The 23,124-nt window shown below is 54.4% G+C and overlaps 1 protein-coding gene across 50 annotated transcripts in view; it reads left to right on the top strand.

Moving 5' to 3' along the window:
* Positions 1-23,124, top strand: part of DYSF (dysferlin) — a 236,648-nt gene that overhangs the window by 110,115 nt on the left and 103,409 nt on the right. For all 50 annotated transcript variants that reach the window (XR_013526458.1, XR_013526459.1, XR_013526461.1 and 47 more), the window contains 8 exons: positions 1,141-1,333; positions 3,724-3,879; positions 8,053-8,184; positions 8,275-8,441; positions 9,854-9,968; positions 10,265-10,370; positions 10,648-10,790; positions 12,846-13,019. Coding sequence is in view for 44 of the 50 variants with exons in the window: in XM_035272224.2 (XP_035128115.1) it covers positions 1,141-1,333; positions 3,724-3,879; positions 8,053-8,184; positions 8,275-8,441; positions 9,854-9,968; positions 10,265-10,370; positions 10,648-10,790; positions 12,846-13,019 (1,186 nt within the window). In the remaining 6 variants the exon portion in view is untranslated. The remainder of the gene's footprint in view (positions 1-1,140; positions 1,334-3,723; positions 3,880-8,052; positions 8,185-8,274; positions 8,442-9,853; positions 9,969-10,264; positions 10,371-10,647; positions 10,791-12,845; positions 13,020-23,124) is intronic.

The raw sequence follows: 23,124 nt of genomic DNA on the forward strand, positions 1-23,124 counted from the left end.
TTAAAAAAAATAACAGGAAAAATGTAGTGCGCCGAGGGCCTGCCAGAGTGGTGTATCTGGCGGCGGCGGTGCCGCTGCGCTCCGGCGGTAATTGGTTCTGCATAGCTCGGGGAAATTGGCAGAAAAATAAATCAGCCGGGAGCCGGGAGTCAGACGCTGCGGGGAGGGGAGGTAGGGGGGAGCCGCAAGTGGTGGGAGCAGACCTGGTGGAGCGGGCTTGACTAATGTCCTGTTTGGGATCAAGGTGGTGGGGTGGGGGCAGGGCAGCTCCCCCATACCCTCAATCTGGGAAAATTTGAGAGAGGTCCCACTTGGTTAGGGAGCGCACAGACCACCCCGCCATCCCCCCCACCCCCACCGCCCCGCTCCATTTCTGCCTGGTCCTTGTGTGGGTACCAATCCCCGGGCTTGGAACAGCGATATGAAGGACTTGTAGGGAGCCTCTGTGGGTCGGGGGAGGTCAGAGTTCTTTGCCTCCAAACAACATTGAGCTTAAACCTGACCTCCTACCTTTCAGGGCTCAGGGCTGTGTTTCTGGCATTGCATGTACCACCCACCTCCTCTCCAAACGCTTCCCAAAGCAGAGGGTTCTGGGAAGGGTGTTGTGACCTGCCCCCCGCCACACCTCAGGTGGACACATCTGAGCTGCTGGCCTCCCGGTAGTGCCTGCAGTGATTCTTCAGGGGTTCATAAATTTTCTCCTTGAAGAATGTGGACACATTCTTCACAGCACAGGATGGGCTTGTTTCAGTGCAGGGTATTCAGCGCTCGAACCTCTGCTCTAGGAGGATCCAGCAGGCAGGAGAGGGACCCTCTGGGTCCTCTGAGAGCTTGTAGTCAGTGGGGCAGAGGGAAATACACATGCAAAAGAACTCATTGGACTAGAGTTGAAGACAGATGCCAGACTGGCAGCCCTGGAATCAAGGGCTGGGGGCTGCAGATGAGGAGGCACATAGGCTGATGTGGGTGGGGAAGGCTTCCTGGAGGAGGTGAGGATGGAGCACGTCACATGGAGATAGATGGCTGTGTGTGTGGATTGGGCTGGAGAAGGTACCCAGCAGGCAGGCGGTGGGGTGGGGTGGGGGGACCTACGGGAGCCCTGGGCTCATCAGGCACATTCCATCTGTCTACTCCTCACAGCCAGCCTCTGGGTGATGTCCATGAGACACCCTCTGCCACCCACCTGGACCAGTACCTGTATCGGCTGCGCACCCGTCACCTGAACCAAATCGCTGAGGCTGCCCTGGCCCTAAAGCTCGGCCACAATGAGTTCCCTGGGGCTCTGGAGCAGGTGGAGGACTGGCTCCTGCGTCTCCGTGCCCTCGCAGAGGAGGTAATTAAGTCTGCCAGTGCCTTTCTTCTTCTGTTCTCCTGCTGCCTGGAACCTCAGAACTGACAGGGACAAGTGGAATATCTGGGTTATTACCCACTCTGGTTCCATTGCTGGGTGACCTTGGGCAGGTGACTTAACTTCTCTGAACTTTAATGGACCAATTTGCAGAAGGAAGAGAGAGAGGGAGCAATGGGATACTGGGTTTTATGGGCCTGGCACAGAGCCTGGCACACAGTAGGTAGTTAAATGTCCTCTGCTTGCCAAAGTATGTCAGAGAGAGCTGGGACCAGAATCCAAGGTGCCTGGTTCTAGGTTCTAGGTTCAGTGCCAGGGCCTTCTTCCCCAGGTTCCCGACTCCCTCCTGCCAGCCAGTGCCTGTCTGTACCTGGCCAACAACCTGCCCTGTCTGGGCCCTGTTTTCCTGGGTGCCTCTGAGCTCCAGGCCCAAGGAGGCTACACTTTCTGTAACTCTGAGCTTTGCTGTAGACACAGAGAGAATCAGCTCTGGTTTGTCTTTGGGGAACTCTTTCCCCACCTGCAGACCCTCCCCCTGAAGTCTGTGAGGCCAGATGCATCCACCCTGTTCCCTGGCAAACGGGCAGGTCAGGGATTTGTTGGGAATGAGAGGGTTTGCTCACAAATGGTGGGCAGATACAGCTGCTACCTGCTCTGACCAGAGCCACATGGGACTCTCTGGGAGGAGGTAGGGGCTCTCCCCAGGAGTGTGAGAAGCAGGGCCTGGAGAGGGACCACTGGAGGAAGCTGTGGAAGGGGAAAGGGAGGCTGCTCAGGAAGGGATGTGGGTCCCTGGAGTCAGCAGGGCCTACAGGCACAGGCCAGTTCCCTGGTGGACACTGCCACTCAGTTGTGGACCAACTGATCACAGTGGCAGCAGACCAACCGCTCAGGGTGGTCACGGGCTGTCTTTTGTAATCTCGGCCCAGACTGACCCCTGAACGCTAAGCACCAATTGTGATATGGCCAGGGTTAAGGGGTCAAGGTGGAAGAGTCCTGTCACTGTGAGGGCCCATGGAGGAGCCCTTCTCAAACTTGCATGTGCCTCAGAATCCCCTGGGGGGCTTGTGAAAAACAGCTTAGGGCCCACCCTTGAGTTTCTGCCCACCCCGGAAGTGCGGTGGAGCCTAAAAATATGCATTTCTAACAAGTTTCCAGAAGCGGCTGCTGCTGCTATGTGTGCCACACTTTGAGAACCCCTGGTGTAGTGCTTAGGAACAGATACTTGGAGTCAGAAAACCTGGCCGGGCGCGGTGGCTCAAGCCTGTAATCCCAGCACTTTGGGAGGCCGAGGCGGGTGGATCACGAGGTCAGCAGATCGGGACCATCCTGGTCAACATGGTGAAACCCCGTCTCTACTAAAAATACAAAAAATTAGCTGGGCACGGTGGTGCGTGCCTGTAATCCCAGCTACTCGGGAGGCTGAGGCAGGAGAATTGCCTGAACCCAAGAGGCGGAGGTTGCGGTGAGCCGAGATTGCGCCATTGCACTCCAGCCTGGGTAACAAGAGCGAAACTCCGTCTCAAAAAAAAAAAAAAAAAAAAAAAAAGAAAACCTGTGCTGGCTCCTAAGCTCTCGAAGCCTGAATTTCCTCACCTGTCCACTGGGGCTGCCCGTCCTGCCTCCTGGGGTCGCTGTCGGGGTTCAATGAAGTGATGCATGGGCACGCTTCGCCAGCGCTGCAGGAGCATGGTCTCAGCAGGAGCCCTGGGTGGCACACTTTGCTCACCATCCTTGGAAGCCAATCCCTTACCCAGCTAGTCTGCTCTCCAGAGTGTGCAGCTGGGGGCAGTTGTCAGTCGTGCTGGAGGTCCCAAGATTCTTAGGGGCCTCGCAGTTTGGTTTTGGACTAGTCACAATTTTCCAAGTCCAGTGTCTTCAGGCCATGGGAGTCCCTGCTGTTAAGGGTGGAGGGTGTGTCATCTGGGAAGGGCATACCTTCTGTGGATCTGCTCCGGCTCTCGGGGCTGAGGAAGGTGGTGGCATCCCAGGCGTAATGTTCTCTCCCAGGTCAAATCTAGTTCTTTGATATTTGACCCCTGGGAATGTCTACCTGGTAGCGAGGACCTAAGAATATAAGCTCTGAGGTCGTGGCAGGAGCATCTCTTCCCAGAAGGATGTACTCAGCTCAGTAATCTTGGCAGGCTTCTGGGAGCTGGGGGCAGCTCTGTCCTCTGAGGGCTCACTGCTACTCAAGCCAGACACCAGCCAACCCTGGGAGGTCTGGGGGAAGGCCAGGGTGGGCAGTATGTGGGATGGAAGCTGGGGAGGAGAGGTCTCTGCAGCCTCTGAGTCAGAGGTCAGCTCTCAGTGTGGCTGTGGGGCATGGGCCTGGGGTGTCACCCTCCCCACCCTGACCTCCACCCTTTGTTCAGCCCCAGAACAGCCTGCCGGACATCGTCATCTGGATGCTGCAGGGAGACAAGCGTGTGGCGTACCAGCGGGTGCCTGCCCACCAAGTCCTCTTCTCCCGGCGGGGCGCCAGCTACTGTGGCAAGAATTGTGGGAAGCTGCAGACCATCTTTCTGAAAGTGAGTTTTCTTTCTTCCCAAGTCATGATCATCTTTTTCCCAACACCAGGCCTTTCTCTAACCTCTTCTGTTTCCTGCCTGTTCTCTGCCTGTCTGAGTTCTCAGGGTATGGTCTGGGAAGCAGAGGAGGTCTCTGGGTCAAACAACTTTCCTCTTCCTCAGTTCCTCGCAAAGTCCCCAGGCCCCTGCACCTAGTCTAGAAAGTGAGTAGGTTGGAACTGTAATCAATGGCGCTGGTAGTGGATGAGGTGGAGTCTGTGGCCCAGGCCATCTGGGAGGGCTGATCCCTGGGGCTGTGTTTGTCCTTCCAGGCAGGTCCGTTATAGGAAGGCCTCAGTCCCCAGCTCCCAGACATTACAGGCCTTGCATGACCTGGCTTTCATACCAGTGCCCTGGACTGGAGCTGGAGCCTGAGACTCAGGTCCTTCCTGCTGGGAAGGCTGGTATCTGGGGCTTGGGACAGGCGCACCATAACCTGGACCCACTGGGGAGCTGGGAGCATGTAATTCTGTCCCCTAGTCTTACCAGCCCCCACCTCTCCTGCCCTTTCTCCTCTTCTAACACCCATCCTTGCTCCCTCTTCCTCCTTTCCAGGGGGGTCACCAGCATTGGGGGTGGGCGACAGGGAGGTGAGCAGTTGCTTGGTGAGAGCCCATCTGTGCGCCTCTCTAGACTCATGTGCAGACATAGAGCTAAGGCTGCTCTGGCCATGGAGTGGCCTGGCGGGCAGGACACAGTGTGGGGGTCCCTGCCTGCATCATGGCTGCCCCGACCCAAGAGAGGTCCTTCTTGAAGGGCTGTCAGCAAGGCTGCCCCTGCTCAGGGAGGAGTGGCCCTGAGAAGCAGGCCTGCTCCTTACCTCTTATTATTATTTTCTGAGATGGAGTCTTGCTCTGTCACCCAGGCTGGAGTGTAGTGGCACGATCTTGGCTCACTGCAACCTCTGACTACCCGGTTCAAGTGACTCTTCTGCCTCAGCCTCCCGAGTAGCTGGGATTACAGGCATTTGCCACCCTGCCCGGCTAATTTTGTTGTTGTTATATTTTTAGTAGAGACGGGGGTTTCACCATGTTGGCCAGACTAGTCTTGAACTCCTGACCTCAGGTGATCCACCTGCCTTGCCCTCCCAAAGTGCTGGGCCCTCCTTACCTCTTTTTTTTTTTTGAGACAGAGTTTTGCTCTTGTTACCCAGGCTGGAGTGCAATGGCGCGATCTCGGCTCATGGCAACCTCCACCTCCTGGGTTCAGGCGATTCTCCTGCCTCAGCCTCCCGAGTAGCTGGGATTACAGGCACGCGGCACCATGTCCAGCTAATTTTTTGTATTTTTAGTAGAGATGGGGTTTCACCATGTTGACCAGGATGGTCTCGATCCCTTGACCTTGTGATCCACCTGCCTCGGCCTCCCAAAGTGCTGGGATTACAGGCGTGAACCACCACGCCCGGCCCTCCTTACCTCTTTTCATTTGCCCCAGATAGCTCTGCATTCAGGGCTCCCGTGGCCTAAGCCACCTGGCCTTCATCCAGCCTAGTCCACCTCCCCAAAGCCCTTTTGCGCTCGACCTTCCCCTTCCCCACATCTCTCCTCCCTCCTCCCCCTCCCAGGAAGTTGTCGTGGACTTACTTTAGCCTCGAACCCTGGAGCAGAGTCCTCTGAGTGATGCTGACCCATTCATATATTGGCCTGTCGTCCCCTGGGAGGTGTGGAGAGGACTGGTTTTAGTAGCACAGAGGATGCCAGGGCTGGTTGAAGCTCATTGTGGCCTCAGGCAGGTTGCTTAGTCTCTCTGAATTGCCTGTTGTCTTCTCAGCTGTAAAATGAGGGTGGGTGGGGCTGCCCACTTTACAGGTTTTGAGGGTTGAGTTAGGTAGCACAGGTGGTGGGTCTTGCTGGAACTAAGTGATCAATGGATGTCAGTTTCTCTCTCAACCTCTCCCCTTTTCCTTTTGGGGAGCTCCCCTGCTCTATGCATGTCATGGCTGGAGGCCAACTCATGGCCAGGGATGGTAGATGTCTGCACACAGGGTGTGTGTGTGTGTGTGTGTGTGTGTGTGTATGTGTGTGTGTGTGTGTGTATGTGTGTGTGTGTATGTGTGTGTGTGTGTGTGTATGTGTGTGTGTGTATGTGTGTGTGTGTATGTGTGTGTGTGTATGTGTGTGTGTATGTGTGTGTGTGTGTATGTGTGTGTGTATGTGTGTGTGTGTGTGTATGTGTGTGTGTGTGTATGTGTGTGTGTGTGTGTGTGTGTGTTGGGCACCACCTGCTCATGTACCACCTGGGGCACGTTCCCTGTTAGATCCTAACCTCCTGTGCTTGTCAGAGCCTAACTTCCCAGAATCTACCTCCTAAGCCAGTTCTTCGCCTGGTAGGCAGAAAGGAAAGGAAGTCAAGGAGTGGCCCCATCTGAGTGAGGCTGACTGGGGAAGGCTGTCTGTGAGAGGGGTGGTGGGGGCTGAGGTGGGGGTTCTGCCGAAGTGTGCTTGGTGGACTCACTGGGAGGGGATGAGCTCCAGGTTCTGACCTCTTGGCCATGTAGCCTCAGGGAAATGCAAACTGAAAAATTTTCCCTGATTTCAAGCAGAAAAAAAGAAGATATAGAATTGTTTCTCGAAGTCTTCCCCACTGAGTCTATGAGCCCCGCCAGTAGCTCCTGAGCAAGCTCTACAAAAATGTTGGCAGTGAGCAGAGACCAAGAAAACATTGGTGTTTCTTAACTTAAACCAAAGTTGGAAAAAATGAGCACCAGCAGAGAGAGAGGAGCCCCAAACTAGACATTTCTTTATTTGCTGTTGCTATTTTGGGTCCGGCAGGCTGGCCCTGTCTGGGGGAGGACAGGGGAGAGAGTCGGGGGTGGATGGGGGAAGTGGGGGTCAGGCATTCCTCCCATCTCCCTGGGGCTAGTGGTTTGGAGGGGAAAGGCAGTTAACCACCCGGGGGAGAGGACGCCGGAGCGAACAGCCTCGGAGAGGTTTCCCGGGGCTGGACACGTGGACTCAGGGGCTCCTCCAGGCTTTGCTGAAGATGAACCAAAAGAAGGGGGGCTGCGTGTGCGGGAGGGAAGGATGAGGTGGCCTCTGCCTTGGCATGTCCTCTGCCCCTTCCTGAGCCTCCTACCTGCTGTGGGCTCTCCTTCCAGGGATCCCAGCCTCCCTGACCTGCTCGGGTCCCCTTACCTCAGCCTCCCTTTCCTCTTCTGAACCCATCCAAACTTTTCTCCCTTGGCTCCCGCCCCGAAGGACATACTGCTCTGAGCTGATGACGCCGGGCCTCGGTACTGAATGTGTTGCCTCCTCTAGGGGACAGTGTGAATTTGAAGAGCAGGAGCTTCTGCTTCTCAGGCCGTGTCTGACCTTTGGTTTCAATCAAATGGTGAAGTAATTGTGGAGAATAATTTTTGCTCCATGTTGGGTCGCTGTGGTTATTCCATTTGGCAGAGCTTCTGAAAGTTTCAGGATGAAAAGCAGTTGAAGACCAGTGAATAGTGGTTGACATGCTGATAATCACTTGAAAGGGTAGGGATATTAGATGTTACACTAACCAAAAAAAACGAAGTACTACACATGAAGCTTTAATTTCTTCTTCTTCCAGATCTGTATCATCGTACCTCCTTTAGAGACAAGTTTTAGAACTGTGCTGTCCAATATGGTAGCCACAGCTGGCTATTTAAATTTACATGAATTAAAAGTTAATGAAATGAAAAATTTATCTCCCCGGTCATACTGGCCACATTTCAAGTGCTCAGTAGCTGCATGGGGCTAGTGACTACCATATTGGATGGCAAAGATATAAACCATTTTTATCATAGCAGGAAGTTCCATTGGCAAGCGCTGTTCCAGAAGAAAATGGAAGTGAGGATGTGGTGGGAGAAGGAGAGAGGAGGTCCTCAGCTACACATGGCCCCTCTCTGCAGAGCAGAGTCCTCCTAGGAGGCAATGATGTAGCCTTTGCCTTTGATGGGAAGGAAACTTGGCGCAGGGTGGGTGGTGGGCTGAGCGTATCTTGATGCTACACTCCCCTTCCATGCAATTCTGGTAAGGCTCCCACAGGGGACACTCCCAAGGGGGGTGTCAGGCTGGTCTACCCAAGCCTGGAGGACTCTGCCTCCCCAGCCTCTCTTGGGGACATCCGGATCCTGAAGGGGACTGTGGCTTTCTGTCTTTCTCTGGTACCCAGTATCCGATGGAGAAGGTGCCTGGGGCTCGGATGCCAGTGCAGATACGGGTCAAGCTGTGGTTTGGGCTCTCTGTGGATGAGAAGGAGTTCAACCAGTTTGCTGAGGGGAAGCTGTCTGTCTTTGCTGAAACCGTGAGTGCCTGCCAGCCCCCACCTCTGCCTCCTACTCCCTGGAGCTGCCTTGGCCCCCCTGCTCACATCTCATTCTTCCTGGCCCTCCAGTATGAGAACCAGACCAAGTTGGCCCTGGTCGGCAACTGGGGCACAACGGGCCTCACCTACCCCAAGTTTTCTGATGTCACGGGCAAGATCAAGCTACCCAAGGACAGCTTCCGCCCCTCAGCTGGCTGGACCTGGGCTGGAGATTGGTTCGTGTGTCCGGAGAAGACGTGAGTCATGGGCAGGGAGGGTTGGGGAGGAGCAGGCCAGGCTGCCCACTAGGGACTGCCCCCTTTTCAGAGGCAGGCCGCGGCTCTGCTGATCCCTCTGCTTGCTGCTGCACGGCTCATAGGAACTGCCACTGAGCTCTCCCAGGACTTAGGCTTGACAGGCAGCCATCCTTGCTGGAGGGCTTGGACAGTCGGGCAGTCCTTTATTCTTTTCACTATAAAAATGTTTTTTGAGACAGAGTCTGACTCTGTTGCCCAGGCTGTAGTGCTGTGGCACGATCACAGCTTATTGCAGCCTCAACCTCCTGGCCTCAGGTGATCCTCCTGCTCCTGCTTTCTGAGTAGCTGGGACCACAGGCACACGTCATCATGCCTGGCTAATTTTTAAATTTTTTGTAGAGACAGGGTCTCACTATGTTGCTCAGGCTGGTCTTGAACTCCTGGGCTCAAGTGATCCTCCCTCCTAAACCTCTCAAAGTGTTGGGATTACAGGCTTGAGTTACCACGCCTACCCAGGCCTTTATTCTTAAACCTCCATGCTGTGTGGCATCCACTGTGTGTGGCCCCATCCTCCAAGACACCCAGAACAAGCCCATCACCTCCTCTGCACATGAACCCTGCTCGTGTCTGGGCTGCTCACACATTCCCCTGAGTGGTCCTTTCTCTCTCAGTGCCTCTCAGATCCATGTGGTCCTTCTCCATGTGTATTGATGTCTTCGCCTCTCTCCCCTCTTCTTTTCCTGTTTGGCATTTAGTACTGTGGTGTTTAAGTATAACTCGTTGTACAGGCAGGCACTCAAATCTTACCAGTACAGCTTGAAAACACTTTATATATATAGTTTTTGAGGGTGTGGAGTCTTGCTCTTTGCCCAGGCTGGAGTGCAGTGGTGCGATCTTGGCTCACCTCAACCTCTACCTCCTGGGTTCAAGTGATTCTCCTGCCTTGGCCTCTGAGTATCTACAATTCTAGGCTAGCACCACCACGCCCAGTGAAGTTTCGTGTTTTTAGTAGAGATGGGGTTTTACCATGTTGGCCAGGCTAGTCTTGAACTCCTGACCTCTTGATCTGCCTGCCTCGGTCTCCCAAAGTGCTGGGCTTATAGGCATGAGCCACCACACCCGGCCAACACTTTATATTTTTACAACTGTCTATTGAGCCTTGACTGCCCATTCGCCTTTTGGAGTCTTCAGTTGGCCTCCTTTTCTGTTTACCTTGGGTGATGTGCTCTTTTGTCCTTGATGATCTCCTTTTCACTCTCTGCCCTGGTCTCTGGCACCCTCCCCTCCCCACCCACCCTCAAGTCTCTCACTGTTGGTTGGGGTGAGGCTGACACAGGCAGGGGTGCTCTCCTGGAGGTGGTAGATGGAGGGGGGCCTCTCTAGCAGAGACTCTGACCGGCCCTCTCCTGCAGACTGCTCCATGACACAGATGCTGGTCACCTGAGCTTTGTGGAGGAGGTGTTTGAGAACCAGACCCGGCTTCCTGGAGGCCAGTGGATCTACATGAGTGACAACTACACCGACGTGGTAAAGCGGGCGCTCAGGGCCAGCGTCAGGTGGGGTCTAGACGTTTGGTCTCCAGAGGTACCTGCAGCTCAGGGATGGCTGGGGCATGTTCCTCCTTGCTACCTCCTACCTCCAGAGCCTTCATGCTTTGGTTTCCAGAGGGAGTGTGGGGTGCGGTGGGGGCAGGACACTGACTCTGGGCTCTGCCATTGTATCCCGGACTTTGAGGAATGTATGTCATCAAGTTGCATCTTTTCTGCCTGCCTGCTCACATCTGCCTGTCTCTTCTCTGCCTGCCTGTCTGGTTTTGTTCTTAGAATGGGGAGAAAGTGCTTCCCAAGGATGACATTGAATGCCCACTGGGATGGAAGTGGGAAGATGAGGAATGGTCCACAGACCTCAACCGGGCTGTCGATGAGCAAGGTGGGCCCCACATGGAGCCGGGGGAGCCCCATCCCTGGCGAGCTCTCAAGCCATCCTGGTGGGGACAGCTGAATGTCAGGGCCCTTAACTGGGCTATTTCATCCTTTCATCCAGGGACACTCCCTGAAGGCACCCCACTCCAAGCTACAAATTAGGCAACTTAGGACCAAGAGTCAGTGGCCCCTCAAGAGTCTGTGACCATGCCCCAAATTCAGAGATGGTCCAAGGAGAGATGGGGAATTGCTAAGCAATGAGTGACAGATTCCCTCTCCCCTAGGCTGGGAGTATAGCATCACCATCCCCCCAGACCGGAAGCCGAAGCACTGGGTCCCCGCTGAGAAGATGTACTACACACACCGAAGGCGGCGCTGGGTGCGCCTTCGCAGGAGGGATCTCAGCCAGATGGAAGCACTGAAGAGGGTGAGCCAGCAGGTGGTGGTAGGAGTGAGGCCCCTGGTCACAGGTGGCCAGCAGGCACAGGTGCAGACCTGAATGCACACAGACACATGCATGTGTGCACACAGCATGCACGGATGCCTGGGATTCACTGGAGGTGCTCACAGATCACACCCAGCACACACGCAGATCACACCCAGTACACAGAGATCACACTCAGCACACACGACAGCACACCCACACATCACACCCAGCACACACACAGATCACACCCAGCACTCACACAGGTCACACCCAGCATGCATACAGATCACACCTAGCACACCCAGATTACACCCAGCACATCCACAGATCACACCCAGCAACCCACAGATCACATCCAGCACACACAAGGATCACACCCAGCACACCCACAGATCACACCCAGCACACACACAAATCATGATCACGTGAGGGGGTCACATGCAGAGTTCACACACTGACCTGGAAGATGGAAAGTCACCCACAGCCTGTGTCTTAGGCTGGATTTCCTGGAGGCAGAGGCTCAGATGTGGATTTGGCTGCACATTATTAGGGCAGTGCCTTCGGGGGTGTGAGGAGCAAGGATATAATTTCAGGCAGGTCAGCTGGGGCCTGAGCTGTGGCCTGGGGAGGCGCACAGCTCAGAACACCACAGAATCCTCACCTGGAGGTGGGACTGGGCTTTGTATCCTCTCAGCTGTCTGTCCAGGTTTGGGGCTTCCCGGGGTGAGCTGGGGCACATACCTATCTCTTCAATGAGATGGTTCCCTTCAGCCATGGGAGTTCCCTGGAGCAGGTGGCCACTTGGAGCTGGGAGCCATTGATGCTAATGGCAGCTGGGGGTAGGCGCACCATGCGAGTGCACTGGCTGGTGAAGGGGCTGGGGTGGGCCCCGCTGGCATTCATGCAGTTCGAGCACAGATGCCATGGGACACTGTCAGGCCCATTGTGCACATGGGTGGGCCCATGTGAGCACATGCACTTGCTGCGGTGTCACACAGGGGCCTGCACACTGCACAGTCTCAGTGCCTGCCTCCCTGGACCTTCTTGGTCTATGATCTTCCTTCCTAAACACACATTTGACTTTTGACTCAAGAACCAGATCTCCCTTAGTCCAGGCGTAGCATGTGACATGATCCAGGTTCTTTCCTTTCTCCTTGGGGGCAGAGAAACTAGAGAGGGCTGTTGCTGGGTGCAGGGAGGGGCAAGGCTTTTGGATGACCAGCTGTTCTTGGTGCTGTAAACCAGGACAACTGGCTTCCAGGACTGGCCTTGTCACTGTGTTCCTGGCCCTGACCTGAGGTGGTGTCTCACGACAGTGCCAGGTCACTCTCTCCCAGTAGCTGAATGGCAAGGGGGCTCCCAGGACTCTTTCCAGGCCCAGGAAAGGACCCCATAGATGAGGTACAGGGGGTCCCTCCACAGCTGAGCTGGGTCTAGCCTCCTGGGAAGAAATCAGGTGTGGTTGGGGAACAGGATCTTCCCTTTACCTCTGAACTGCCGACCTGCTACAGGATGTGAAAAAGAGAAAGGAAATGACAGGAAAACTTTGGATTCATGAAATCCACCCAGAATTCAAACAAACAAGTCAAAATCCCAGTGTTTCCGTCACTTTGTTAGCCTACCTTTTCTTTCTGGCTCTTTTCTTCTCCCTGCAGCCCACAGAGCCTCCTCTTCCCTACTGATTTTTTTTTTTTTTTTTTTAAGACAGAGTCTCGTTCTGTCACCTGGGCTTGAGTGCAGTGGTGCGATCTCGGCTCACTGCAACCTCTGCCTCCCAGGTTCAAGCAATTCTTCTGCCTCAGCCTCCCTGGTAGCTGGAATTACAGGCATGAGCCACCATGTCTGGCTTCCCCTTCTGATTTTCTGACCTGGGGTTCCTGTGACTGCAGAAAGCCCCTCTCCTCCAGGTGGCCCTCCTAGGTTTTCCCATCTGGAGGGTGCTGGTGTGGGAGCTGGTGGGGAGCTGTCATGGAGGACAGGAAGGCAAAGGTGGAGCTGAGCTGAGGACTCCCCCAGGCTTCCCACCAGCCTGAGTCTGCCCCTTCTCTTGTGTAGCACAGGCAGGCGGAGGCGGAGGGCGAGGGCTGGGAGTATGCCTCTCTTTTTGGCTGGAAGTTCCACCTTGAGTACCGGAAGACAGATGCCTTCCGCCGCCGCCGCTGGCGCCGCCGCATGGAGCCACTGGAGAAGACGGGGCCTGCAGCTGTGTTTGCCCTTGAGGGGGCCCTGGTATGTGGTGCTGCCCTTGTCCTGGGTCGGGTGGGGTGCGTCTTGGTTTTGCAGGGCTGTTCAGGCTGATGTGGAAGAGGTGCAGGGATCCCAGGTTAGGACGTTTGGATGGATCACTGGCTGGTCATCCTGGCTTCAGTACCTGTGGGGTGGCATGTGGGGAAGGTGGCCCCAGTCTGGGTGTCCTAAAATAAAAAAGCACTGGAACAAGTTCCTTCCTTGGCACTGGAACACCTGCTGCTTCTACTTTGAGTAGTCAAGATGAAAGCAGAGGGGGAGATGGCCTTGGCCGTCTTGCTGACCTGTGCCTGGCTGGCTGGCATGAAGATGTAGGGGAGGCCCATGGGAGGAAGGAGAGAGGTCTTGTGGCCCCAGAGTGTCCTTGGTTGCATGTGCCTTCTCCTGAGGCAGAGACCATCTCATGGGTATTCCCAGCAATTTTGGGGGAGAGGTGTGCCTTAGAAGCTGAGCCCCAGGATGGCTTTCCTGCCCCAGGATGCACTTTCTATAGTCATTGGAACTGGGGAAGGCTCAGGGTTCTCCAGGGCCTGGGTGATGGGCTCCTCAAAAGAGAGGAGCAGGTGCCTCTGGGACAGTCTGAGTGAGCGCTTGGTACTGGCACGCAGCCTGTCCCTGCTCTGCTGCTCTGAGAAGGAAATCCAGCCAGGACTGGCACCTCCCTGGGCGTTTGGGCTGGGGCCCTAGGGAGTGGGTCCCATGGGATGTGAGGGTGTCCATGTGAAGCCAGCTGTGTGTGTGTGGTTGGGGTCACCTATCTGTAGGACAGCCCGGCTTTGACAGCTGGAGGAGGGCTGCAGGGAGGCTCAGGATCTGCCGGGCTGGGCACTGGGAGGGAGGAGAAGCCAGCAGTGGCCTTGAGAGTGAATGGGCGGGGGTGGGGAAGCTCTGTCAGTCTCAGGCCTCAATGGTGGGCAAGGCCCAGCGGTATCAGTATAGGAGAGGAAGCTCTCTGGGGGGCCTGAGGACATCAGAGGAGCCTGCCACAGACTTTGGAGAGAGCCCCTCCCTTGTCCCTCAGCCAGGTCAAGTGGAGGTTGAGGGAGGTGGCGGAGCTCTGGGCTCTCTGGGCTGTGGACTGGTCCTCCAGCCAGGGCAGGAGAGGATAGGATGGAACTGCTGCCCAGGTAAGAGCAGCCACAGTCAGGGAGCCTCCTGGGGTGGGGCTGGTGTTCTGCAGCCCCTCTGCTTTGAGTCAGAAAGGGACTGGCCTGGGCACTGGGCAGGGGCTGGTGATGGTCCTGTGGCTCCAGCTGAGGGGTGGGGTGTAAAGACCTTGGCAGGCCTCAGAGTCAGGGCCAGGTCTGAGAAGGCCAGTAAGGCACCCTGTGCAATCAGGATCCGTTTCCATCAGCCAGAGCTCCACCCAAAGGGGCTAAGGGGGAAAAAGGGTTTGCAGGCCCACAGAGTTGGGAAGAACCCAAGAGGTGAACCAGCCCTTAGGTCTGGCAGGAAACAGGTTCACAGTGTCCCAGGACTTGCCCCTCTGTCTTGGCGTTGTCTCACATAGGCTCTCACTGTGTGGTAGCAAAGAAAGTATTGGTGATGAAAGGCCGACATCATCCCTCCAGCCAGCAAAGTCCTGCTAGATAAAGTAGCCCAGCCCATGGTGCCACACTCTGTTTTCCTGGCAGCTTGAGACCTCAGAGTGCTGCTTTCTCAGTGAAGTCGTGGGCATGACTGCCCAGCTCTGCCCAGTGGTGCCTAGCCAGCCCCTGCACCTGGGTGAGGGATGGAATGTTCTGATTGGTGGGTATGGGCCACACCCCTTCTCTGTGATTGACAGCACCACCAGACTGGGGAGAGGAGCTTCTGAAAAGAAAAACAAAAACCAAAACACAAAAGCCAAAGCAGTGTTGGGCAAAGAGCTCCAGATGGTCCGGATGGTGACCAGAGCAGTAGGGAGCCAGTGTGAGCTGTTGACAAGAGGAGTGTTCTGGTCAGAGCTGGGCTTTGGGACCATCAGTCAAGTAGCCATGGAGGATGCTTGGGAGGTGGACCCTCCCATCAGGAAGCTTGAGGAGCCTTGGGTAGAGACCCAGGAGAGGCGACCACCTGGGGTGAGGCTGTGGGGTTGAGGTGGAGGGAGATGGAACTGCAGGGTTTGGAGAGGGAACGGCTGGAGGTGGATGGAGAGGCCCTGTGGTTGCCAGGCTGCAGGGCAGGGTGGGGCAGGCTGTGATGAGTTCACGGTTGGCCCTGGCAAGGCTGACACACACGGTGAAGTGCTGTGTGAGGGAGACAGAGCTGGTGGCTGCCTGCCAGGCGGCCCAGGGTGGGAAGGCTGGAGTAGGGGTCTGAGGGGGCCAGGGGTGGGGAAGAGGTGACTGGAGACATGTGGACAAAGCGTGGATGGGCACTGAGGCTGGCTGGGCCTGGAGGAAGAAGGTGACAAGGCTGGGGGACCCACTGCCAAGCTTTCATGGCTCAGTGCCTGGGAGAATGAGGGGGGCACTTTCCAGAAGCAGAGAGACCAATCTGTGTATTCTTCATGTGGAAGAAAGTGTCCTGAGGAATTGGTGAAACCAGGTGTGACTCAGCCATGGGAGGGTGACAGATTGTCATTCACATGTGACTTCCTGTGATATTCGAATGAGACCAATGCAGCAAGGCCCTGAGTCCTAGGACAGCTTGGCTGGCAGAGAGAACCAGAGGGAGATGGTGGGTTCAGAGGCTGGATCCCACACACCTGCAGCTGGAGGACCAGAGAGTTTTCAAAGCTTTAGGTGTGTCTGGCATTTGGGCAGGCCCACTTAACTGTCTGGAAGACTCTATACCTGAGTGACAACACACACACATGTTCTCTTACACACCAACACACACTCTAACACACACTAACACATACACAATCACAGTCTCACACACACCCTCACACATACTAACACACTACATACTCATACATACCCCCACACACTCACACTAACACCTATGTAATCACACACACACCCTCACACACACCAACACACTCTCTCTACATAGTCTCATATATACCACACACACACAACACATGCATACCCACTCACATACACACTCCTACACAGACACACACTAACACCTATGCAATCACACACACACCCTTACACACATCAACACACTCTACATACTGTCATACATACCAACACATACACATGCACACATATACCTACTCTCATACCCCCCACACACTCACAAACACACTAACATATGCAATCACACACACACCCTCACACTCACCAACACATTCTCCCTCCACACTCATACATGCCAGCACACACACACACTCTGACATGTACACGCTTCCTTACACACTCTCACATGAATACATACACAATAGCATGCACACTCACACATACTGTCTCTCTCACACTCACACTCCCCCTCCACGGTCACCTTTCCATCTTCCTGACAGGACTGGAGATGGTTTGGGCTCCCACTGCTGAGCTGCTGCTGTCTTTGTCCCAGGATGTCCTGATGCCCCCGCACAGCACTAGGGCTAAGGTCCCCTCTGCATCCTGGGGGGAAGGTGGTTGGGTTTCCTGGGTGCTAGGACCCAGCTTCTATCCTGAGAGCTGGTCTCTGCCCATGGGTCCCTGATGCCTGGTGATTCATTGCTGGGATGGGTGAGGCCTCTGTGGCTTGAATTCTGCTTTCCCTGCCTCCTAGCTGTGGACAGGTCACTCACACCATTAGTGGTTCTGTTACCCCATTTGGGCAAGTAACCGCATCTCAGGACCATTATAAGGATTAATGATGATGTGTGTAGCGAAGCGCTTCTCAGACTTAGTGAAAGTAGGTGCCATCTGGGGATAGTGTTAAAATGCAGACTCCTGATTCAGGGTCTGGTAGGGCCCAAGAGTCTCCGTGTCTAAGAAGCCTCCATGTGACACTGATGCCGCTGGTCCAGGGGCCATCTCGGAGTAGCACAGATGTGAAGTACAAAGTGCCTCATCAAGATGGGGCTCCCATTGGTCCCCCACTTGGGTGCTCTTCTGAGAGAGGTAGAGTGTGTGCATTCCTGCTGAGAGGTGTATGGCCAGGGTCCTGGGGAGGGAGGCAGGGCAAGATGACATGTTCTCCCTGTGGCTTGGTGGGAGAAACGTGGTCTTTTTTTCTAATGATCCCCTGATCTGATGCTGGAGGCCTGGTTCTTGGGGATCTCCTGTCTGATCAAGAAGAGAGATGTTCACATGTAAGTGCAAATAAACCCCTGGAATCTATGTCTTTGAAGTTTTGGAGGTAAAATAAGAGACAGTCCAGAGTTGCAGAATCTAGTGAGGGGAGGCTTCTTGAAGGAGGATGTTGGGAGGCAGGCCTTGCAGGGGCTGGAGAAGGGCTGTGGGTAGAAGCCAGGTAGCGTTGTTGGTAATCTGACAGTTCTGGACCAGGCCTGCGGCGCCCCTTGCCTCCTGCCACCCCTTCCCTGACCCACACATCCACCAGTGGGCTGGGCCTTGCCTTTCAGCTCCCCTCTGGAAGACGTCTTGTTGGAAGGCAGGCCTTGTCTGCTCATTAGCACAGGCAGCCTTTCCCTGAAACCTTCTGCAGGGGCCAAGCCTGGCTCCTTCCACAGAGCGGGAGGCCCTGGCTCCGTCTGCTAATCGTCTGCTGTCTCCATCCCGAGCATTATTTTATTTTCGTATTATTCTTTTTCCAGCTAATATCCTGGCATTTCCAAAGACACCGGGTTTCATAATCTTCCTGGCGTTCCCAGGGAGCTGGGAAGCAGAGCACAAAGCCGCTATTATAGCGCGTTCCATCCAGCCTCCCTCTCCACCCCACACCCCTTGTGGCCACGGCAGCCACCACAGCCGCCTCCCACCCAGTCACCCCCTCCTGACGCCACCAGCCTCTCTGGGAACTCTGGTGACGGCTGCTGGGATGAGCTCACAGAATCCATTCTGTCGCCCTTGCCCTGGGCCTGCCCTTCATGATCGAGGATTTTTCCAAGCCCTGCCTCTGTGCTTGGCTCTGAGTGTTGGGAAGGGTTCTCTGAGATGCCTGGGCCTGGCAGGGAGGGGAGGGACAGAAACGTCGGCATTGTGTGCTCAGAGTCTTGGAGATTTCTGCAGCTGGAAGAAACTTTCATTTTCTAAAGGTGTGCCTGACCTGCCTTGGGAGCTGCAGAGCATCTTGATATTGGATGCAAAGTTGTACGTGGCATGCACACATGTATGATCTGGTCCGTGGTTTTATCCAATGCTCCATGGGACCCAGGACCCCATAAAGGATAAGAATTCTTAATATTGATTTTATCATGTGCTAAAAACCAGTCTTTATATGTGTCATCTCATAATGACCCCAGAAGGCTGGATTCTATTATTAGCCCCATTTTATAGTTGGGGAGACTGAGGCTCTAGAGCGGCAGTCTCCCATACAGTAGCCACTAGCCATGGGTGGCTACTTAAGTTTACAGTTAAAGTAATCAGAATAAGGAAATTCAATTCCCAAATCAGACAGGGCACATTTCCAGTGCTCAGTAGCCATACCTGCCGAGTGGCTGGGTATCACATTGGGTAGTGCAGCCATTGAAGATTTTATCACTGCTGGAAGGTCAATTGGTGGAAGGTCTATTGGAGGAAGGTTTATGGGAGGAAGGTCTATTAGAGGAAGGTCTATGGGAGGAAGGTCTATTAGAGGAAGGTCTATGGGAGGAAAGTCTATGGGAGGAAGGTCTACTGGGGGAAGGTCTATTAGACAGTGCTGCTCTGGAACAGCTCTGAGCCCCTCATGTCGCTCTGGAAGAAACAGATGCCTGAGAAGGGATGCCCGGTAGCACAGAACAAGTCAGTACTAGAACCAAGGCCTGGGCAGCGGCTTTTCTGTCCTTTCTTTTGCCCCTTTCCCCAGGTGTCTCCTGACCAGCAGCCAAACCCCCATCTGGTGCTTTCATTCCCTCACTTCTATGAGGTCCTTATTTCCCTCCTGCTCCATGGAGTCCTTTTGTGATGGAGTCCCAGAGTGGGAGGATTGGATGCGGCAGGCTGCTGGGCAGCTGGCTAGAGGCCTCTGCCCTGGGCGGCCTTCTTCTCACCTGATAGCCAGGCAGCTTGACCACCCTGGGGCAGTCGAGCAGCTAGAGAGGAGCTGGCCCCCCAGACCCCACTCCGGGAAACCTCCAGAGGGTTGGTGGAGGCCAGTGTCCCGACTGCAGTAGAGAGGACCCTCAGAGACAGGTGGCTCAAGCCTGGGCCGGCAGGCAGGAAAAACCAGTTGGGAGTCAGAAGCACAGGGAAATGGGTCAGGGAAAGGCTGTTGCCAGAGAGGAGTAATTTGGGATTTGAGCTGGCTGCAAAGAAGGGCAGATGTGGGTGGGGATGGAGGGGCAGCTCTGCGCCTGAAGGAAGCCATGCTGTGGGCAGGGGACCCAGGCTCGGTTCCCAGAGCCTGCACTGTGAGCAAGGGCAGGCCCTGGGAGGTGTGAGGCGTTTGGCTCATTAGTAATCGAGGCCTATGGCTGGGACTGGGGCTAGGCTGTTGGAAGGTGGCTTTGCGGATCTCTGCACTCTGTTTCTTGAATATTCAAGTTGGACACCTGTTCTGTACCTGGCATTGTGCTAGCATGGGTGACTTGAGGGCTGGATCCCCTCTCAGGCAGAGGCCTCAGTGATTTTCCTATTGTCCTACACTGGGGGACAATTTGGGTAATTCCTCTAATTCCTCTCAGACCCTGGGTCTGTCTCCCTTAAGATTTGAATGCTAAGGTCTGGTGGATTTGATTGCATGTCCACGTGTCTCAGACAAAATGCCAGTGCCCAGATTCATGGCTGCAGAGGAGTGTGTTATAGTCAGGGGCATGTGTTGGGTGTCCCCCATGTGGGTCATTGTACATGCATGAGGGTCTTCATCTGCCATTGCCAGAGTGACTGCATAATTTACTCTCCAGTCTGGGATGCTGTTAATAATCACGCTGGAAAAACAGGCATAAGTAGGACCATTCCAGGGAAACTGGGCCATTGAGCTGTCCTAATGACCAAGGTACTCTGGCATGGGACGAAACCTGCTCCAGTGTTCTCTGCAACGTCCACATGTGGAGACATGGAAACCCTCGAGGGACAAACACACATGAATACATGCTTGTGCCAGCCCACACGTGGCATCGTGGATTCTCCAGGTTTCCTGATTCCACCCTCAGCTCCCCAGGGCCAGCCAGTAGTTCTGTAAGGAGTTTAGCAGCTGCTTCCAAGCCCTGGCTCCAGCTGTAAATGAAATGGGTTGCACTCTTGCCTGCTATTCTACTTAACGTTGCAATCAGCCTGATTGGAAAGGGAGTCTGTGTGTTCCTGCATTCCATTCTGTCTTTTAAGGGGTTCCCCTCCTCTGGCCTGGGCTACTGGCCTGTGTGGGGTTTCCCTGCAAGTTGAGGCTGGAGCAGCCAGGGAAATGAAGTGGGCCCTGGGCTCCCCATCGCCCTGACTTGGCACTCAGCTAGAACTCCCAAACTCTGCTCAGGTGCTTTGTGCTCTGATGGGGTAGCAGGAGCCTGGAAAGAGCCTTGAGTGTGGGCAGGGGTATCCCTGGTTCTGCCAACTGATTTGCTGTGTAGCCCCTGGGAAGACCTTAACTTTTTTGGGCCCCAGTTTTCTCACTTATCAGGTGGGAATGCTAAAAATACAACAAAAATAATAACCTCCCTTTGTGGAGCAGGGGTCAGCAAACTACGTCCCACAGACCAAATCTGGCCCTCTGCCTGCTTTTGTAAATAAGGCTTTATTGGCCAGTGGCCCACACCTGTGATCCCAGCACTTTGGGAGGCCACTGCAGGCAGATACCTGAGGTTAGGAGTTTGAGACCAGCCTGGCCAATATGGCAAAACCCCATCTCTACTGAAAATACAAAAATTATTTAGGAAGCTGAGGCAGGAGAATCACTTGAACGTGGGAGGCAGAGGTTGCAGTGAGCTGAGATCATGCCATTGTACTCCAGCCTGGGACAGAGAGGGAGACTCCATCTCAAAAAAAAAAAAAAAAAAGGCTTTATTGGCACACAGCTGGTGCTCATCCACCTACATAGTGCCTGTGGCTGCTTTCGTGTTACAACAGCAGCTGAGCAGTTGCAGCAGAGACTATTTGCCCTAAAATTAAAAGTAGTTAGCACTTGGCCCTTTATAGACAAGACCTGTCAACCCCTGTTCTAGGTCACGTACCATGGGTCAGCCATTGCCTTCTGCCCTGTCCACATAATATCTCATGTAACCCTTCCAGCAATTCTCAGAGATAGGGTCTATCAGCACTCCCATTTTACAGATGAGCAGGCTGAGGCAACTGAGAAGCCAAGTCGTAATTGTTTAGCTATGGATATTGTGAAAAATTTTATGGATCATGGTTGCATTGTGCAGGGTTTGTAGCAGTCTATGCTATATCGTCATGTTGGCATTTGGACGTTCCAGCAAAGCCCATAGTAAAGAGTTCTAGGGTTGTAATCAGCCGTGATTAGAAAGGGAGTCTGTGTGTTCCTGCATTCCATTCTGTCTTTTAAAGATGGTGAAGACCTGGAAGCTGCAAGCTCAGGCTGGAGCAGCTAGGGAAATGAAGAACTGTGCTGGTCAGTGTTTAACAACCAGCTATCCAAAACAAAATGAAACAATCCTCAGCCCTGGTTTGTAGCATTTGCTGATTTCCGTGGTGTAGCTGTTCCTGGCATGACCAATTTCAAGCTAACAATGTGGCACCAGTGAACACTGGGAAGAGACGGGCCGTAGTGTGCTGATGTATAATATTTCCATCTCAGATACCTGAGACAGAAGCAGCCTCAGGAAAAGGTAGTGCTAGAATTAGAATGGGCTGGGCGTGGTGGCTCACTCTCTAATCCCAGCACTTTGGGAGGCTGGGGTGGGAGGACTGCTTGAGCTCAGGGAAGTCAAGGCTGCAGTGAGCTGTGATCCCACCGCTGCACTCCAGCCTGGGTGACAGAGCAAGACTCCATCTCAACCGAAAAAAAAAAAAAGAAAAAGACTTAAAATGACTTCAAGTATTTACTACCTTGTGTTTTTAAATATAGTTTCTTTAGTGGTAAATATATATGATTTAATTGTTACTAAAGGCTGTGTTTAACAACTGGCTTGCAAAATTCCTGAAAGGATAATCTGCTCTCATGAACCACACGAGCTCACTCTAGCACCTGCTGGTTTCAGGGGCCCCCGATCCTTTTTACATAAGAGATGGGGGATGGCCCCCAATAGGAGTGCCCCTTCCAACAGCCCTGCCACAGATGCTCTTTGGTTCCATACTGTGTAGGAGTTGCATCCTCCCCATAAAGTGAAGGAGGGTAGCCAACCCCCAGCTGGTCCACACCCATCTGCTTGACTCTGCTGGGGCAGGGAAGGTCTCTGTGGCCTCCCTGGTGGCATCCTGAGATGTTTCCTTTCCGGCCACTGTGGGGCTGTCCCCTGCCTGCTCAGCTGCTTAGCCTGTGACTTGCTGCTGTGTCCTTCTGTCGCCTTCCTGTCTCCACTTTATAGATCCTGAGCCAGACCTCTAGGCCCTGTTTAGACCAAGGCACCATTGCAAACAAGGGTTTGCACATGGCACAGACACCTCATGGTGCAGAAGGAATCTCAGACAGGCTGGTGGGGGCTCCATCTTGATCTTGATCAGATTTAGGTGGGTTGAAGAGTCCCCTTTGTAGGCTGTGTTTCCCCAAAACCTGCCCATCTCCTCCTGGCTGTGGTCCTTGGATGTCAGTCCTTGGCAGACTCAGGTGTATCTGGCCATTGGCTCTGGGGACCCTTGGGGGAGCCCTGTGGCTCTGGGAGGCAGAGAGTTCCTCATATTCCTATGCTCAGCTCCTCCAGGGAGCTGTGGCTTCCAGCCGGAGAGCAGCGGGTTGGAGGCCGCCCAGTCCCCTGGACGAGCAGCAAGATCCCTTACACAGCTAGCCCAAGATGGAGTGTGTGGCCACAGACTGTGTGGCTGCCAGCCCCAGCCTGGGAGTCGTGGTGGCATGAGCTATCGAGGCAGGAATGTGACTGTGGGGAACCCAATGCCCTGGGCCTGGCCTTGGGGCTGGGCAAGAGTATGTGTGTGCAAGTGAGGGTGAAGGGTGGGTGGGCAGAAACCAGAGCATCAGCCTCTCCTGCAGCCTGGCTCTGCACAAGGCTCAGGGTGGGAGC

The sequence above is a fragment of the Callithrix jacchus genome, chromosome 14, assembly GCF_049354715.1.
Source record: "Callithrix jacchus isolate 240 chromosome 14, calJac240_pri, whole genome shotgun sequence".
Classification (NCBI taxonomy): domain Eukaryota; kingdom Metazoa; phylum Chordata; class Mammalia; order Primates; family Cebidae; genus Callithrix; species Callithrix jacchus.